The sequence below is a fragment of the Berghia stephanieae genome, chromosome 9 (genome assembly GCF_034508935.2).
Source record: "Berghia stephanieae isolate SIO BIC M18660-M18661 chromosome 9, UCSD_Bste_1.3, whole genome shotgun sequence".
NCBI lineage: Eukaryota > Metazoa > Mollusca > Gastropoda > Nudibranchia > Aeolidiidae > Berghia > Berghia stephanieae.
Genome location: NC_088368.1, coordinates 43,998,621 through 44,016,120, shown reverse-complemented (window position 1 = coordinate 44,016,120; position 17,500 = coordinate 43,998,621). Strand labels below are relative to the sequence as shown.

General features: G+C 38.6%; 1 protein-coding gene across 5 annotated transcripts in view; it reads left to right on the top strand.

Moving 5' to 3' along the window:
• LOC144980297 (discoidin domain-containing receptor 2-like) overlaps window positions 1-17,500 on the top strand; it is a 430,769-nt gene that overhangs the window by 88,866 nt on the left and 324,403 nt on the right. For 3 of the 5 annotated variants that reach the window (XM_078927945.1, XM_078927942.1, XM_078927943.1), the window contains exon 3: window positions 1,800-2,229. The exons of the other annotated variants lie outside the window; for them this stretch is intronic. In XM_078927945.1, the coding sequence (XP_078784071.1) occupies window positions 2,067-2,229 (163 nt within the window). In that variant the 5' untranslated portion in view covers window positions 1,800-2,066. The remainder of the gene's footprint in view (window positions 1-1,799; window positions 2,230-17,500) is intronic. 5 annotated transcript variants of the gene reach the window in all.

The following is a 17,500-nucleotide window of genomic DNA, read 5'->3' as shown; positions in this document are numbered from 1 at the left end:
CCCCCCACCACACACAAACACACACACACCACACACCCCCCCCACACACACACACACACACACGCACAAAACAAACACGAAACCATTTCATACAAAAAAAAAATGCAACAAAAACAACATTATTGACAATAATACCAATTCCAAAGATATTATAATATGTGACCCATCGTCTCAAAACGGTATTATGTCGGAACGAACCATATTCTTAAAAGCGGAATTAAATGTTAAACTGGTCAAAAATATAAATTGTTGGCATTAGCAACCTAAAATATGGTATCCATTCTCTCAATAAAACATACAAACTCAACACAAGTCTGATATTTCTGGCTATAAATTCAATTTTCAATATCTTAGCCATCCCGACTTAATACCGTTTTGAGGCGAAGGGTCACATATATCATATCCACCACAAATTATATGATAACATCATCCACAACAACCAAATAATAATATAATAATAATAACACCGATTGTTATCACGCCGTGCATTTCCTCTAGGCGCTGAGATAATCTCTTGACACCCATTATATTTATAATCACCGATGTGCACTTATTTACAGGTCCGATAACCCAAATTGCCATGCTCTCATTATTGTAATGGAAATATCATATTTAAGAAATTGTGACCTCTCGTCTCAAAACGGTATTAAGTCGGGTTGATTAAGATACTGAAAATGGAATTTGTAGCCAAAAATATCATGCTTAAGTTGAGTTTATATTATGTTTTATAGAGGAGAAGAAATATCATATTTTACTGTGCTAAATACCAACGTTTCATATTTTTGACCATTTTAACTCTAATTTGACTATTTAGTACCTGGTCCATCCCGACATAATACCGTTTTGAGACGAGGGGTCACAATTAAGTAGCAGGCACCTATGTACGATAAAGAACTGAACCGGTGTTTATGTCTGAGGTTCGATCCCCAGTCGAGGTAGACTGATTTTTGGGGATTTTTTTTTTCTTGTATTTTTCTTTCTTGCTTTGTCTGGCACCTTTCATACACACTTGTTCAGATCTTTATCTTGTGACATTGAAATATTCTCAAAAGACACCGACACAAAATGTCGTCCAGTACAACAAATGTTAAACCAGATCCATACTTGTGTTCGATTGCGAAGTGGCCGAGTGGTTCAGGCATTGCACTGTGACCCGGAAGGACCCGGGTTCGAGCCCCGCTTCAGGCACTTTTGTTTTTTTTTTTTCCTTGAGCAAGATTTTTAACCCCAAGTTTGCTCACTTTGGACAACATGGGTGATTCCTGTTGACATCAGACATCTTGTTTGATGAGTTATTTATATTCCTTCGTGGAATGCCTAGGCGACGATATCTTATGACGTCAGCAAGTCAAGTTGAAAAAATATGAAATTTGAAAAAAAGTTGCTGGATACCTTTCCCGACATACATCTGACCATTCTCTCTCTCTCTCTCTCTCTCTCTCTCTCTCTCTCTCTCTCTCTCTCTCTCTCTCTCTGTGGCATATCACTTGGACGTAGCCTCCCACATAGTCCTTCGGAAGAAGTCTCTGTCTTGTGCCCATCTGCCACATTCCGTCACGCCGTTGTTGAGCCATTCCTGTATATCCTGTTGCCATCTTCTTTGTGGTCTTCCTCTGCCCATTATTTCATGAAAAATCACACGATTTACTTCAAATAAAGATTAAAATGCTCTGTTGAGAATTTTCTTTCAGAAAATGAAAAAATTCAAATCCAATATTTTCACCTTCCGACTGATTATGATTATATCATGCAATGACACTTTTACTCTATTTTGCTTTCATTTTCTATTTCATTCCCAGATCCAACCAGTTGATAAGAAGAACTTGGAGGGAGAAGCCGATGTTCTCATCAATAATATCACCAGTATGGACAAAGAAGAAAAAACTGCTTTAGAAAGTCACAGATTTTTCAGTTCTCCTTCCAAAATGACAATTATTCATTCCTTGGTTCATTCGACTACCAAGTGTTAAATCGTTCCCAATCATTGTAAAATTTATATATTATAAAATTCTACATTAGTGCTACCCCAAACTAACTTGGAGCGTCACGTTTCCTTGACAACGAACATGGAGCGTCACGTTTCCATGACAACAACGTATGCTCCAAAGCATTTCCTGTACCACAGACAACCACGCTATTTCGGATTATATTCCTCCGCTATTTTGATCTGGAGTTTACTACTTCTACTGATCACCTGCCAGTCCCAAACAGCATCAGCGTTGGATATAGGTGAGTCCTATAAAATACCATTGTAACCATTTCAAATTCCTATTCTAATATTATTTCCTCTTTACTCATCTTAATCTCCTCTTCCCTTCGTCCTTTCACTTCTTCAACTTTTTTCGCCATCAACATCATCATTATTGTCAAAAGCAACATCACCATAATCGCTATCTTCATCCATCCCGACTCCCCCATATCCTCCTCCACCACCACAACCACCTCCTCCTCCTCCTCCGCCACCTCTCCTCTTCATCCTCCTCTTCCTACCATTACTACTACTACTGCTATTACTACTACTACTACTACTACTACTACTACTACTACTACTACTACTACTACTACTACTACTACTACTACTACTACAACAACTCCTCATCCTATCCTCCTCCTCCTCCTTCTCCTCCTCCTCCTCCTCCTCCTCCTACTACTACTACTACTACTACTACTACTACTACTACTACTATTACTATTATTACAACAACTAACTACTATTATACCTCACCACTACTACTACTATTACATTGATACTACTGTTGCTTTTGTTAAAACTATTACTACTACTACTCCTATCACCACTGCTGCTGTCGCCACTATTACTTGTCTGATAGAAAAAAAACCTTTTATTTAATTTTTCTCTTCCTTTCTTCTTGGATATCAATAAGCCATTTAGAAAAAAGTGTAAAAATCTCTTAGTGTTGCTCTGTTAATTTCTTACAATTTTATCGTCTCAACTCCACGCTCAATTTATCCTATTCAACTCCAAGGCTTATCTCTAAAAATCACTCTTTCCTTTTGATCCTCCTCCCGCTTCCCCCCCCCCCCCCCCTCCCCCCCCCTCCCCCCCCCCCCCCCCCCCCCCCCCCCCCCCCCCCCACCCCACAACATCGCATATCCGGTCGGTCGCCATAATTTACACTCCCTTTCATCAAAAAACTATAATTTGATAGCAATCGCTTTACAAGCATTAGCCGAAACGAAATTGAAAAGCGATCAAACAAAATAAAATTGGAGCGTAAACACACGAAACAACTTCAACGCCACTTAATATAATTTGTCTGCCATTTAACAGATTTCAAATCGAGATAAATAGCTTTTCCTCCCCTTAACAAGTCGCTCCCTCTTAATTCTTATGCATTTTGCTTTCTCAGTAGAAAAGGGAACAAAACTCCTACGTTAGTGACGAAATCACTTTCTCATAACTTGACATGTCGATGGACTTAGTTAGATACAGTAGGATACGCATCATGGCTTGCTTTGGTCTTTAACTCACTCAATCCTAGAGATTTTTGCCCCTTTTCAAAAAATTGGAAAAAAATGTTTTAAAACTGAGCATGTACATAGATAGTTTTATTCAACTACCATCAACATGCAAAATCTAAAAACATTAACTTTGATACTACGCCTATAATTTGTCTCAGAAAAATGTAATAAATAGGCATGGGGTAAAAGTAGCCAGGGTATACTACGGATATAGTCGGTGTTGGGGTTGCGTGAGTTAACCATAATATCGTTAAGTTTGGCGGTTTGCCCGTAACAGTATCATTTCCTCCCATATATATCTTTCCTGAGTCCGTCTCCATTCACTTTTCTGAATTAACCAGGATATTTTTGACCAATCAAAACATGTCATTTGTGACACACCTTCACATGTGCTCGGACAAACAAAGTTGGTTGTTTATAAACGATAAACAATGAAATGGACCCCTCTCTCTCTCTCTCTCTCTCTCTCTCTCTCTCTCTCTCTCTCTCTCTCTCTCTCTCTCTCTCTATCTGGTCGTTTTCATTGTTTTCATACCGCCAAATAGGTGACTAGACATCACACGATTTTCTCGATTATTTTATATTAACGTTAAAGTTCACAACATAGTTTTCTGTGTTGGTTCTCTTGATCAAGCGGTAGAGCAGTGTGCATTTTTCTTAGACACATACCATCGAGAGTAAAACCTGTGTAGTTCGCTATGTTTACCAATCACTGCCATTGTTTACATTATGACGACTGTCCGAGAGGCGTGGTTATCTAAGTGTCTATTGAAATATGACGGGTTTTTTTTTAGTTCAAAATATGAAATGATTAGAGTTTACGACTTGTTTTCATTCAATCTGTGTCGATTTGATGAAGACGCGTTTCTACGTCATCATCGATTTGCCTATTTGTGTACAAAATGCGACAGTTGTTGAATAGGAAATGGCCGAATATTAAAATGCGTGGCGCCATATTTATGGCTATTCAAATTAAAATGAACAAGGACCCTATAGAAACGTTACTACCCACTCTTTATTGATCAAATTGAAAATATACAAGTCATTTATTTAGATGAGGATTTACAAAGTGTTGACACTCAGGCGCTAAAACATTTCCTCATATATAAAATGGTATAGAAAAACACCCACTTAACGATAAGAAGAAGAAAATATATAAATCAATCAATAAATATATGACGGGAGTATGAATGGAGTTATTACAGGAATTAAAACATTGACAAAACAGGCAGAAGAAAGATTGCTGGCCTAGTTATTATTGGCTTGATTTTTAACCAGATAATAAATGGCCTACTCGAGAAAAAAAAACGAAATAACACGTATTTAAAAATTTGGCAAAAAAAAAACCAACTCGTCCTTCAAATATCGATCGATTTAAATGACCCTCATCTTGGCACAAAAACCTCTCAAACCTGGGACTTTGCAAAGACTTCTTCGAGTCCCAGGTTTGAGAGTTTTTGCCAAGATGAGAGTCACTTAAATCGGTCGATAATATTTGAAGGACGAGTATTTCAATTTCTGGCCAATTTTTTAAATACGTCTTTTTCCCACAGACTAAAGCAGTTAAGTAGTTTATAGTTGCTATCATATTTTTTCTCGTAAACTCTAAATGCCTTAGGAAAACGTTTTTAACCCTCTGCTAACCAACTACAGGAAAATCGTCACATTCGTTACGATACAAATTTCAAATTTCTCTTGTATATCATGAAATTTAAACAAAATGAACACAGTGTGTTGTAGAGTATGTTTTGCTAAAGAAGTTATGTTTGGCAAGAACTAACTGCTAAAATCAATTTTTGTGTTAGTTGGGTGTGAAGTTTTGGGCAAAATCCTGCAAATGCCTGGTACGGACGAGAGACGCATGCGCACAACCAACATGACGTTCTCTCTCTAATAACTTTTCCGTCGGTGACGTCACAGACTATGGGTGACGTCCAATCAAGGGACGCTACTCTTCCGCTAATCTCATTCCCTATAGATAAGAACGAGTTGTTGTGTTTGCGAATGGCTTGTTTGACGTGAGGAAAAGACTTTCACGACATTCGTAACACCACTTTTAGATTGTAGCGCTGATAATAATAATAATATGAATGAAGAGGGGGCGGGGGGGGGGGGGTGGAAGGGGGGTTGACAACATCGTTACAGTAGGGAAGGGCAGGCTGAAAAGTTTTATCTTCTAAATCGCGTGTCTGTTGGGTTTTTTTCTTTCTTTCTTTTGTTTCTTTTTTTTTTTTTTTGGGGGGGGGGGGGGGGGGGGGCATTAGCACCCTAAAATATGGTATCCATTCTCCTCAATAAAACATACAAACTCAACACAAGTCTGATATTTCTGGCTATAAATTCAATTTTCAACATCTTAACCCATCCGACTTAATACCGTTTTGAGGCGAAGGGTCACATATTACTATGTCCGGCTATGTGGTCTAGTAGTTTGACACTTGCCTTCGGATCGTAAGGTCTTGGGGTCAGAAATATCAAATCTGTCTATGATAAATTTTACGGATTTACGGTAATGAAAAATAAATAAACCAGAAATATCAAATCTGTCTATGATAAATTTTACGGATTTACGGTAATGAAAAAAATAAATAAACCAGAAATATCAAATCTGTCTATGATAAATTTTACGGATTTACGGTAATGAAAAAAAAAAAAAAATCAGAAATATCAAAGCTGTCTATGATAAATTTTACGGATTTACGGTAATGAAAAAATAAATAAACCAGAAATATCAAATCTGTCTATGATAAATTTTACGGATTTACGGTAATGAAAAAATAAATAAACCAGAAATATCAAATCTGTCTATGATAAATTTTACGGATTTACGGTAATGAAAAAATAAATAAACCAGAAATATCAAATCTGTCTATGATAAATTTTACGGATTTACGGTAATGAAAAAATAAAAAAAATCAGAAATATCAAAGCTGTCTATGATAAATTTTACGGATTTACGGTAATGAAAAAAAATGATAATATAGACCTGTAAATTCTCAGTCAATTAACTGAAATCAGTCAATTTGTCAAATTCAAATATTTAAAAAAAAAAGGAAAGAAAGAAAGAAGTGAAGAAAGAAAGAATTCACAAATCGTAGTCGCATGACCGTAAAGTAATTAGGAGTGTTCCATAACGCTACGCATAGCTCATGGGACCGTTAATATTAACGATGGGTTTATTGCCAAGGCTAAGCGGCGCTTTTTAGAATTGGCGTGACTGAACACATCCCAGTGTAATTTCGTTAAATTATTTTTTCACTTTCCAAACCTGTCGTGATCCCAACGGTAGCCAATTGTACTGAGCCGCCGAGCGATAAATTTCACTGTTACGTCTAAGCCAAAATTGACCACAATTACAAGCCGGGGTTTAAAAATATAAAAAAAAATAAAATGCGAATGCCGGAAGTAACATCTCTAGTAGATGATGGAGACACCTTTTAATCGAAAGTGAGATTAGGATAGATTGCTACAAGCACATTTCGATTGCCTCACATTGTAAACACACTGGTTGACCGTTTCTTCACTGATTGAGTACCTGATTATAAGGAACAATGGTAAGTAGCCTAATTAATTCCCGTGCAAATCAGGACGTTTTCTGCCATTGTTTTGCTCAAGCCCAAGCGAGCTTGCTGTTTTGTGGCGATTTACCTTCATTTCGATTCTTTGAATTTTTCCGCTACGCCTGCCGAACTTTCTTCTTGATAATTCACTTCTACTTAATAATTCAGTGTATTGGCCAGAAGTCATATTTATTTAATTTTTTTCTCTGTCATTTACTGATTGAAAATCAAGTTTGCTCATTGCTACATTATTCTAATGTTCTCACAATGGCTGAGCTGTTCGTGGATCGCAATTCAGACTTGTCGAGCATCGATAAAGTTAAAGATGTGAGTGTGAGGAATAAATTCAATTGGTCATGGCTAGAAGTTAAAGATGATAATGGTGATTATTTTTCTGACTATGTCAAAAAAAATTCCAGAGGCAGGAATATGACTTGGATGAAGTCATCTTTACCTATATGACTATATGAATGACATGCTTATTTAGCATTCCTTCTACATCAAATTATGGCAGTCATACTTCCAGTAAGAATAGAAATAACACCCACTATTTTAATGTATTGTTTTTATCACTCTCCTCTCCAATGATGCCCTTATTTTTTTATAAATAATTGAATCTTCATTTTGTCGAAGAGTTTCAGTCAATTTTTATAGATCTCATTTACAGGTCTAATAATAATAATCAGAAATATCAAATCTGTCCATGATTGTGGCTACAAGCCCTGCCATCTAATCAACATCCTTTTGACTTTAAAAAAGACTTCAAATGTTTCCTTATAATGTCTATGTGTCAGTTCATGAGTTGGTGTGCCTCAGGGGGTGGTTTTCCATAAGTGTTTATTCTGTGTTTCATGGGGGTTTAGCATTCTTTGTTACTTCGTAATGAACTAAGTTACAGGGCTGTTTACACTAGGAATAACACTTAGAAGGTGTGTACAGTGTAAAGTTCACATAGGTGCTGACGGATTAGGGGTAGTTGTAGTCGTAGTAGCTGTAGTAGTTGTAGTTGTGGTGGTGGTGGTGGTGGTGGTGGTGGTATTAGTAGTAGTAGTAGTAGTAGTAGTAGTAGTAGTAGTAGTAGTAGTAGTAGTAGTAGTGGTTGTGGTGGTGGTAGTAGTAGTAGTAGTAGTAGTAGTAGTAGTAGTAGTAGTAGTAGTAGTAGTAGTAGTAGTAGTAGTAGTAGTAGTAGTAGTAGTAGTAGTAGTAGTAGTAAATAATATTTTTTTAAAATCCCTTTATTCATCCCCAAGGGGAAATGTGTCTTTAATGGAATACTGGAATAACCCAGGTGTCAGCCGCAGTGCAGCGTCGCAAAGTGAACGAGGGCGAGGTGACTTGACTTGCTCAAGGACACACAACGAGGCGGGTAGTCGAACTCGGTACCTTTTGGGTGCGAAGCAAAGACCGGACGGCTGAGCCACGCTATCCCCTACATATAGTCAGATGAGGTAGAGTGGAGAGCAGATGAAAGTACACACATACAAAGATAGATAGAGATATTTCAAACATGAAAGCATTCGCGTCATACTTGGATAAAACTTTGTTATCATAACATTTTCATGCCCCTTTACTGTGGAGAATGTGGGTGAAAATAGCGGGATCCGAACCCAAGACCATCCGATCCGAAACGGAGTGTCAAACCACAAGACCACTGATCTAGTGCAGGCCACAGAAAACTACAAAGATAGACAGAGATATTTCAAACATGAAAGCATTCCCGTCGTACTTAGATCAAACTATGTTATCATAACATTTTCATGTCCCTTTACAGTGGAGTGCACCTCGGGGGTCCGAGTGGAGAGATCGTAGTTTTGTAATGTTTATCAACCAACCTCCTCATAGTCTAGTCTAGTCGTGCTGCAACGAACTGTCAGTCCGTTGAACTTTCTCTCTCTTTCTCTCTCTATTTCATGATGACGAACAAAAGATAATGTAATAATAGTAGTAGGAGTGGAAATGGGGCATCGGGCATCGGGTCTATTTGTGCAAACTTATTCTCAACAAAGGGGGGGGGGGGGGGGGGGCTCAGCGGTTACGGTCTTTGCTTCGTACTCGAAAGGTACCGAGTTCGATCACCCGCCGCCGCTGCGCTTTGTGACTTGAGCAAATCACCTCGCCTTAACTCAATCTGGGGCGCTGTACTGCGGCTGACGCCTGGGTTAATCCAGTCTTCTCTTGTAATAGACCCTAAATATATATTTCCCCCCCCCCCCCTATGGGATGAATAAAGGGAATTTTAAGAAAGAAAAAAAAAAAACAACAAACAATCATTTACATGGCCGAGTGACGTCAATTTCGTTCCATCTAGTATTTGGAAATCTAGCAACTCGTTGACAACACGATATTTGGGAAAAACCACAGAAGGAAAGGAACCAACAATGTCTTGATAGATCCGATGCCTATTGTAACCGATAAATCCGATGCCTATTGTACCCACAAATCCACTCCAACAACTACATACATCCAGCAGCTTACATAACACCGAGCGGACAATAGCAACATTCAAAATACATCGTAGTCGCATGCAGAAACCTTATCAAATGAAGGCCGGAGCAGGGAGACATGACATCACAGAAGATAAAAGATAAAATAGTCGGTATACCAAACACAAACACGGGGAGAGAAAACCTATAGCTATTTGGGTAGATAAACTGTCCGTACCAAGAGCACTTGATTTAAATCGCGTTTCGTCACGTTCTCCCGGGATTCTGATCCTTCTTTTTTATTTGTTGTCCGTCGTTCTTACGTCTTCTTTCATTCGGGCCTCCCGACTCCCGCCCCGGGACCGTAGATGTGTTTGTGTTTTCATAGCGGATTTCTGCTCCCAAAAGCTGTAGAGTCAACAACGGAATTAGGGGCTCGTTGGAGTGGACCCGTTTTGTTGTGTGGCCAAGCAAGCGACCCGTTTGTTGTGTGGCCAAGCAAGCGACCCGTTTGTTGTGTGGCCAAGCAAGCGACCCGTTTGTTGTGTAGCCAAGCAAGCGACCCGTTTGTTGTGTGGCCAAGCAAGCGACCCGAGTGCTGTGTGGCCAAGCAAGCGACCCGTCTGTTGTGTGGCCAAGCAAGCGACACCGTTTGTTGTGTGGCCAATCAAGCGACCCGTTTGTTGTGTGGCCAAGCAAACGACCCGTTTTTTGTGTGACCAAGCAAGCGACCCGTTTGTTGTGTGGCCAAGCAAGCGACCCGTTTGTTGTGTGGCCAAGCAAGCGGAGGAGGAGGTAAAATTTTATCCTCCAGGAATCTACCAATGATTCTCAAAACGAGTCTTACCTTGTTCACCTATATATATATATATATAAGATATCTTAAAACAAAACAAAGCAAAGAAAAAGTAATAAAAATTAAGCCCACATAGGTGGTTAGTGGATCATAGGGTCTTGGTTTAATACAACAACAAAAATCAGTAAAATGGCTTTCAAAACCCTTCTTCAGTTAACAACAACAACAACAACAACAACAAAAACAACAAAAAAAAAAAAACAATAAAGATATGTCTTTATTGGTTTTGTTGTTGGCTGAAGAATGGTTTTGAGCCCGAAATGTTTCGTGTTTGGTATTTTGTTCTTTGTTGAAGCTATTATATATTTATTTATCTATTTTTATTTATTTTTTTACTTGACTTTTTATGACCCGCTTAGGCGGTTTTCATCTCATTCTGAACAACAACAAAAATTATTAAGGTCTTCTGTTACGGAATTTGGAATTGGCTGGATGGTAGGTAGGTCAACAGTAAATGTAACAACAAAGGAATCGTTGGGTCGCTGGAGAACGTTCTAGAAGGAAATTGAGATTACTTAGCGTCCACATTTGACTTCCTTTACAGCTCGAAGATTGCACACAGTTGTCGTGTGCTTGGAAATTGTTTGCTTGTAGTGTGTCAATATTATAATATCACACACAACACACAACACACATACCGTTATTAGCTGACTTGACACGTAAGCACACACAGATTGGGTTGGAAATGTGTGTATTCTTTAATAGATAGTATGCGCTTGGCTAAGAAGCTCACAACATTGCCATCCGGAAGTATAACGGACCAACACACGAAACTGTGTGTATCCATGAACGTTTATAGATAGAATGCGCTTGGCCAAGGATTTCACAACATTGCCATCCGGAAGTATAACGGACCAACACACAAACTCTGTGTAACCATGAACTTTTATAGTCTGGTTAATACAGTTTAGTGAGAACAACTCACAAACGCGGATGGCAAAAACAATAACAAATGCCTGAGTGACGTCATCTGCATACTATATATAGTCGGGTTAATACAGTTCAGTGAGCATTACTCATAAACGCGGATGGCAAAAAACAATAACAAAGACCTGAGTGACGTCATCTTCGAACTATCTATAGGGAGTTTTCTGGGGCGTCGAGACCAGACCTGCTTAGTACTATGAAACATTCATAGAAATACGAATGTTTGTCTCCAACTCCAGAACTACGTAGGTCTCTTTGACTCAATTAATCTTGTTGAAAAGGAAAGTTTAGCTTCTTAGTAACTATATTCAGATCTTTGGAGAATTTTTGGACCATGCTGAGGGCAAATTGTTATATGTGACCCTTCGCCTCAAAACGGTATTAAGTCGGGTTGGTTAAGATGTTGAATTTTGAATTTACAGCCAGAAATATCAGACTTGTGTTGAGTTTGTAAGTTTTATTGAGGAGAATGGCAACCATATTTTAGGTGCGAATGCCAACAATTTATATTTTTGACCAGTTTAACATAATTTAATTCGGGTTTTAAGGATATGGTTCGTTCCGACATAATACCGTTTTGAGACGATGGGTCACATATGTAAGGCCATTTTATGTGATTTTTTTTCCTTCTTATTTTTTTTCCATCTTGGAAACTACGAATGTTTGAAATTTCAAGTTGGCAGCTCTGGTATTTTAAAAAATGAACTTTTATATAGCGCAATATCCACTAAATATGCTCAAAGCGCTTTACATGGGGTCCCTGGTCAACAGCAACATTTAACATGTAGGACGGGACATGACGCCTGTCAGGCGATATTACAATTTTTCGGACAAAGACATCGCTGTTAACAGCCAGGTACTCATTTTACACCTGAGTACGGTGAGGAAATGTGAGTTAAGAGCCTTTTCCAAGGACTCAACTATGCGCCGAGCGCGGGGCTCGAACCCAGGACCTTCCGATCCGAAAGCGAGTGTCATACCACTAGACCACATAGCCGCATATGTGTCGTTCTGTCGCTATTGACGATTCGTTACCACAAAGAAGCAGTCGGAGTAAAGGCAATGTATAGATAGAATGAAGTTGACGTCCCTCAGGTCTTTGTTATTGTTTTTTGCCATCCGCGTTTATGAATAATGCTCACTGAACTGTATTAACCCGACTATAAACGTTCATGGATACACACAGTTTTGTGTGTTGGTCCGTTATACTTCCGGATGGCAATGTTGTGAGCTTCTTAGCCAAGCGCATACTATATATAGATAGAATGTAGTTGACGTCACTCGGGTCTTCGTTATTTTTTTTTTTTTTTTGTTTTTTTTTTTTTTTTGTCATCTACGTTTATGAGTAATTCTCACTTTAACGGTTTTCCCCTTGTAGCAGGATAACCAACGGGATTCAATAGTCTGATGTCACGTCCGCCCAGCAACCAGCAGTTTGGTTCTAAACAAAGAAAATCGAATCTTTTGTTTATTCTTCATGCTGGCCAGAACTTTTTCACATGTCATGTGATCAGAATGTATAAAATTCAAAACATGATCAGATTTATATAATGCTTTTCTCCTCTGGACACACTTTTATGCTCGTCGGAGAAGTATTTCGTAAGAGCGGTGATGGAGATAATGGCGTCCGCCATTTTTCCGATAATTTAGAACCAGTTGCTATGCGTCATTACAAGGGAAGTGACGTCACGACTGTTGAACCCTATATTCCCATCTTTGTTTTCATCTCGGCTGCTTTTTTTGTTCCGCTAACGAACAGGAAATCCAAGCAGACGTCTTGGGGGGATTCGTTGTCAGTTCGTTCGTTGGCGTTTGTTCCTTGGAAAATGTTCTTTAGGTGTGTCTGTCGCTTCAAGAGATTTTGCAAAGGATACACGCAGACTTTGTTTAGACATTCGATGTGCTTGTGTAATGATTGATGACAATGGGTTTCAATACTCTGATGTCACGTCTGCCCAGCAACGAGCAGTTTGGTTCTAAACAAAGAAAATCGGTATTTTTTTATTCTTCATTTTTATTTATTTATTTATTTATTTATTTATTTATTTATTTATTTATTTATTTATTTATTACTTTATATTCTTTATGCTGGCTATAACTTGTTCACATGTCATGTGATCAGAATGTATTAAAGTCAAAACATGATCAGATTTATAATGTTTTTCTCCTCTGGATACACTTTTTTGCTCGTCGAAGTATTTCATAAGGGCGTCCGCTATTGTTCCAATAGTTTAGAACCAGTTACTAAGTTACTATGCGTCATTACGAGGGAAGTGACGTCACGACCGTTGAAGCCTATTCGTTGGCGTTTGTTTCTAGGAAAATGTTGTTTAGGTGTGTCTGTCGCTTCAGAAGAGGTTGCAACAAAGGATACGATGATATTGTTTAGACATTCGATGTGCTTGTGTGTGTGTGTAATGTGTAATGATTTATGGCAAATGTATCCTGTGTTTTTATTCACGGTTTTTGTTTTTGGGGTGTGTGTGTGTGTGTGGGGGGGGGGGGGGGGGGGGGGGTTTCAAAACTCGTTAAGTCGATTTTTCTGCTTTTTTTTTTTTTTTTTTTTTTGAGAAAAACTTCGCGAAGTCCCGGGTTTGAGAGATTTTTGCCAAGATGATGATGATTTGATGATGATGTCAACAGTGATGAAAACGACGACGACGACATAATAATAATAATAATAATAATAATAATAATAATAATAATAATAATCAACAAAACAGCAACAACATCGTAAATTATACAACAGCCTGAAACAGCAGCAGCTGTTGTTACATTTCATCGTTACATGACACTCCTCAATCCGTCTATCATCAACTCATTACACGGAGATACGAGATTTGCATTTTAACGAAAGCCCCAGAAGAACTCATAAAGAAATGAAAAGAAATAATCAAGAACTTGACAATAATGAATTATGAAATACTCAATTTTAAGACTAGGACCGCCTGCTGAAGAAGTAGGTCAAGAATAAAAATGATTAATTAATTGTTGAATAATTTAGCATTGGTAATAGGCTTCAACATTCGTGACGTTACTTCCCTCGTAATGACGCATAGTAACTTAGTAACTGGTTCTAAACTATCGAAACAATAGCGGACGCCCTTATGAAATATTATTTCTCCGAGGAGCATAAAAGTGTATCCAGAGGAGAAAAGCATAATAAATCTGATCATGTTTTGACTTTTATACATTCTGATCACAAGACATATGAAACAGTTCTAGCCAGCATGAAGAATAAAAAGTACCGATTTTCTTTGTTTAGAACCGAGCTGCTGGTTGCTAGGCGGACTTGACGTCAGACTATTGAATCCTGTTTTGAAATACTCAATTTTAAGACTAAGACCGCCTGCTGAAGAAGTAGGTCAAGAATACAAATCATTAATTAATTGTTGAATAATAAAGCATTGGTAATTTATGTATCGACGGTCGGCCGATTGCCGGGTAAGGCGTATGGCGTAGCTGAGAGTATTTTAATTCATTTCATAACACAACTGTCGTGCTATTAAATTATGAATATGAATAAGAATATATATCGATGCTATGCGCTTGGTCAAAATACTCACAACATCCGGTCGATTGAGGGTAAGTTAGGTATGGCGTAGCTGAGAATAAAATATTAATTCATTCATAACACAACTGTCGTGTTATGAAATCATCACGACCGACATACGAATATTATCGATGCTATGCATAAAGTTAAAATGCTCACAACATCCGCCCGCCAGATATAACGTACTAAGCGACAAATAAAACTTTGTGTAACCTTAAACGTTTTATAGAGATGCTATGCGCTTGGCTAAGAAACACACAACAGTGCCATCCGGAAGTATAACTGACCTACAAACAAAACTATATGTAACCTTGAACGTTTATAGTCTAGATTTTCCTTCCCCCCCCCCCCACTTTCTCCGCCCCCTCACCTCCTCCACGCCCCCCCCCCCCACCCCCCTTATCCCTCCCTCTATTTTCCTTAATCTGTTTCCAAAATAAAAAAGTAAATAGAAAAAGAGAGAATAAGAAAGACAGGCTGAATTGATATCCAATGTTTGTTCATCTCTGACATGTTTTGGGACAGAAGAATAAGTCGTTGTTGGGTGGAGACAGGAGACAGTAGGAGACACACCGAGACCAGGAGAGCCCCAAGACCTCCATTCATCAATGCTGTGACATTCAACTCTAGAATGTTCTACATTGACATCATTCCATACATTTTACATTTTGGCAAAGAAAACTTTTATTGACCTTTGGCTTATATTTTCAAAAAAATAGAATCTTTGAAGTCTCGAATAAATTTAATTTTAATATTCAGGACAAATTGAGGACCTAGCCTGTTTAATCAATCCGAAATACCAAAGACAGATTTGTTTATCGTATTCTCGTTATTGAAAAAATAAAAGAATGAAACAAACGATAAAAAAAAGAAAAAAAAAAACAAGAAATAAACAAACACCCCCCCCCCCGCCCCAAACAACAACAAAAAAAAAAATAATAATTAAAAAACAACAGCAACAACAAGCCAAAATAAAAGCAAACAAATCTCCACCCCCCCCCCCCCCCCCCGCCCCCCCCCCCCACAAAAAAAAAAAAAAAAAAAAGAAATTTAAACAAACAAAAATTATGAAGGCATAACAAACGTAATGAGTTAATTTTTGCAGGATAAATTATCAGGGAAAAATCAATCAGAATTTGGAACCGAAGGTCGTGGAGTTGAAAGAAAACATGCCACATATTTGTACAGGTCTGGATTTCAAATCAATTCCATGCACATGGCGCGTAGGGGGGGGGGGGAATAAGAATGTTGCAGCATACAAAAGGTGAGAGGGAAGGAATTATGGGATGGTTTATAGGGCGGATCAAAAGGAAAGGAAAGGAGGTGCTATAATGTGGGTTGGGGGTTTATAGAAATGGTTGTATTGACAGAGAAGTGGGTGGGGAGGGGGGGGGGGGGAGGGGGGAGGGGAGACTAGACCATTACAGAAAACTATGTGTAATCTTCAACGTTTATAGATAGTGTGCGCCGCTTGGCTAAGAAACTCACAACATTGCCATTCTGAAGTATAACGGACCAACACACAAAACTGTGTGTATCCATGAACGTTTATAGTCGGGTTGATACAGTTCAGTGAGCATTACTCATAAACGCGGATGGCAAAAAACAATAACAAAGACCAGAGTGACGTCATCTTCGAACTATCTATAGATAGAACGAAGATGACGTCACTTAAGCCTTTGTTATTGTATTTTGCCATCCGCGTTTGTGAGTGATTCTCACTAAACTGTATCAATCACACTATACAAGTTCATGGATACACACAGTTTTGTGTGTTGGTCCTTTATACTTCCGGATGGCAATGTTGTGAGTTTCTTAGCCAAGCGCATTATCTCTATAGATAGTGCGCCGTTTGGCTAAGAAACTCACAACATTGTCACCCGGAAGTGTAACGGACCAACACACAAAACGCTGTGTAATCATGAACGTTTATAGTCTGGTTTTAATACCGTTGAGTGAGAATTACTCACAAACGCGGATGGCAAAAAAAAAAAAAAAAAGAAAAGAGAAAAGAAAAAACAATAACAAAGACTGAGTGACGTCAACTTCATTCTCTCTATATTCTGGTTCAGTAAGAATTATTCATAAAAAGCCAAAAAGAGAAAAATAAAATAAAAAACAATAGCAAAGACCTGAACGACGTCAACTTCGTTCTCTCTGTTTGTACGTTATATCCGGCTGGCGGATGTTGTGAGTATAGTTTTTAAACTAAACGCATAGCATCAATTACAAAACGGGATCTTTTGCACTAATCGGACTGAAATGAACGATATACCCGTTGAGAAATCAAAAAACTCCAACACGAAGAAAAGACTAAATGCCGAACAAAGAGGCCGCCAAGCCTTTTCCTATTAGGGGGGGGGGGGGGGGGGGGGGGGTTCGGGGGTTTGGGGGTGTGGGGGCTGGTGGAGGGGGGTTGAGGGGGGGGCAAACACTGTCGTCGTCGCTATTTACATGTCGCCGTCGTTGCTTTCACTTGGAAATGAAAATGAAATGAATAGCCCCTACTCGGTGTGAAAAAAGAAACGTTTGGATTTGTTTGACTTTCGCAGATTAAAGGTAGTATACATTATTTGGGACAGGCGGGTGGTTGGGTGGTGGTGGTAACAGTTTTTTTTTTTTTTTGAATGGATTCGCCGTCGTCGCTGCTATTATAATATTTTATCCATGCATGGTTCAGTAGGTAGTGGGATTAGGT